The 2546-nt window shown below is 35.3% G+C and overlaps 1 protein-coding gene across 1 annotated transcript in view; it reads left to right on the top strand.

Annotated features, from left to right (window-relative positions):
• The window catches only part of LOC107096377 (uridine-cytidine kinase-like 1), a 35064-nt gene that overhangs the window by 24940 nt on the left and 7578 nt on the right, over positions 1-2546 (top strand). The window contains exon 8 of the mRNA XM_015392996.1: positions 1889-1905. Coding sequence (XP_015248482.1) covers positions 1889-1905 — 17 coding nt within the window. The remainder of the gene's footprint in view (positions 1-1888; positions 1906-2546) is intronic.

The raw sequence follows: 2546 nt of genomic DNA, 5'->3' as shown, positions 1-2546 counted from the left end.
ACAGACCTCTCCGTACTCTAGAAGTGGGAAAACTTGCTTAAAGGGGAACACCTTTTTTTTTTTTTTTACATTGGGCCCTTGATTTTACGTTATTACATCATGTTCTACTCACCCATATGAGTTTTGTGTCATTTGGAGCCGTTCTGAAGATATTCGGTTAGGTTATATCCAAGTAACGTCTTCCTATGGGCAACAACTTGAAGGCACAAACTGAACTGTTCATAATTTATCATTTATGGTACGCCAGCATTCATAACATGTAGGCAAATCACTGTCCCCCAGACACCCACGATTATATTTTTTATATTAATATCTTTTAAAAACAAAGTGTGTATGACGTTATCCGCGCACGCCGGCTACAGTTCATTCATCCTGTCCGCTGAACTGCTGCTGGTTTTACTCACTCGAAGATGTCTAGTGCTACTATCACAGATTATCTCGCTCTCCATATGGAATTTAAAGATTCAGATTAGCTCGCCGTTTGAATAGAAGGGGTAGAGCGTAGCCGCCTGTGGCCCGGGCTGCCTCCAGTCCGGCGTGCGGGGAAGACGTTACTTGGATATAACAACCGAATATCTTCAGAACGGCTCCAAATGACACAAAACTCATATGGGTGAGTAGAACATGGTGTAATAACGTAAAATCAAGGGCCAAATGTAAAAAAAAAAAAAAACGGCGTTCCCCTTTAACCTTTGTGCATCAACTACTTATTTTCCTCTGTAATTTATCCCAATTAAGTTTCAAAATGAAAAAAAAAATATTGTGAATAGTTTGATTGACTTAAAAGCACTTAATTACATTTAGACTTAGACAGACTTTATTATTATTTTGTCCACACAGAGTATATACTTAATGAAAATTTGTTCAGTAAGCTGTCAATACATTTCCATTTTTAAAATGTAGCAGTGATAAAATGTAAACATGGTTATCAAATATAAATATTAGACTAGTATATGATTTCCAGTTTTCCAACGTTCAGCGTTTTTTTTTCCAACTCCATTTTATGCAACATTCAGCAGTCTAATGGCGGTGGTAATTGATCTAAACAGGAAGTTTAGATGCTTTTTTAACTCTTATCAGAATCAGACAGCTTATTTTAATTTAGCCATTGATTTATTGTTATAGGTTGTTACTTTCACTTTGTTTTTTTCTAGCAAAAAAGAAGGACCAATAAAAAAAAGTCCACTGAAATCAAAAGTAAAAAATCCAACTTTTTCTTGTCATAATTACCTTTTTAGGGCCCCGATTCTCTTTTAAATTTTCCAAATAGGGATTGGATGAGCTTTAAACTCACGTTGTTGGACTAATTTAGTCTTTTTCACAACAGAGTCAGATGGAAAATTTACCAACTTTGTGTTCAAGGATTCTTTTGTCCTAAAAAATTGTAAAATTGATCTTTTAAACCCGCTTTTATTGGTCATCTGCTGGATAAATGCAGACACTTCTTCCTAAATTAAACCGTAAAAGATTTCCTCTTTAAAGTCTCTACTTTTAGGTCATATACTTGCAGGTTGTGAATTTCATAAACAGCAGCTTTATATGAGGGTTGATCTGTAAAGGCTTTGGCTCAGCCTACCAGGCAAATTGTTGAGATAACCGATAAAATCACTGTTTCAAACTCTCTTTAAAAATGAAATAAAATGGTTTCACTTACTAAACCTGATTTATGACACTGTTAAACTTTTGTTCAGCCAGACATGAAATTAATATTCATGGTTGAGGTGTCTACAGTCATACGTTTTAGCAGACAAATGTGTTTTTTTTTTTTTTTTTTGGCTTTAGAGGTTTGATTTTCTTTTATTTCACTCACACTGTATGTGTTTCTGTGTGTGTCCTCGTATGTGCCTGACCCCTCCTTGCCTGGCTGAATGCTGTGTAACCATTCCAGCGTGAGATCAATGTGAGGTACGACTGTAACGGCTTTTTATTTCATTATTTTTCTCATTGCAGCCAAACATTTGCTACACGCTCCCTGCTGTTAAAAAATGAAGATGGGTTGTGTTTAGGATTATCTGTAAATGGAGTGTTTGATAGTTTGGGCGTTTTTTGTTATACAAACATTGATTTTTCATTTTCTCTCACCTCTTACAAATATTAATTAGGGTAATTATTTGGTGTTTGTTACGGAAGAGGATTAGGGCCACCGAAAAATGTTGACTGATTTTTAAATGTTATTTCAGTTTAACATAGGAAAAAAGTCAGAATCTGTTTTAGCGACTAGCTCTCTTGTTTTAATGACCTTCTGCTCCTCCATTAATGAGGGGACCCCTAATTCTTTCATTTTCCACCAATGTGTCACTGGCCCTCTCAAACAACTCACATTTTTGTCAGTGAAGCTGAGTGCTCCCACATCTCTACCTTAATGGTGCCCATCTACATTAAGATCCAAAATTTTGAGATTAAAGTCAGAATTCTAAGAAAAAAGTCAGAATTCTGAGAAAAAAGTCAGAATTCTGAGATTAAAGTCAGAATTTTGAGATTAAAGTCAGAATTCTGAAATCAAAGTCAGAATTCTGAGATCAAAGTCAGAATTCTGAGATCAAAGT

This window comes from Cyprinodon variegatus, unplaced genomic scaffold (assembly GCF_000732505.1).
Source record: "Cyprinodon variegatus isolate N-32 unplaced genomic scaffold, C_variegatus-1.0 Scaffold619, whole genome shotgun sequence".
Taxonomy (NCBI): domain Eukaryota; kingdom Metazoa; phylum Chordata; class Actinopteri; order Cyprinodontiformes; family Cyprinodontidae; genus Cyprinodon; species Cyprinodon variegatus.
Note: the sequence above shows the minus strand (reverse complement) of the source record. Positions and strands in the feature narration are given on the sequence as shown.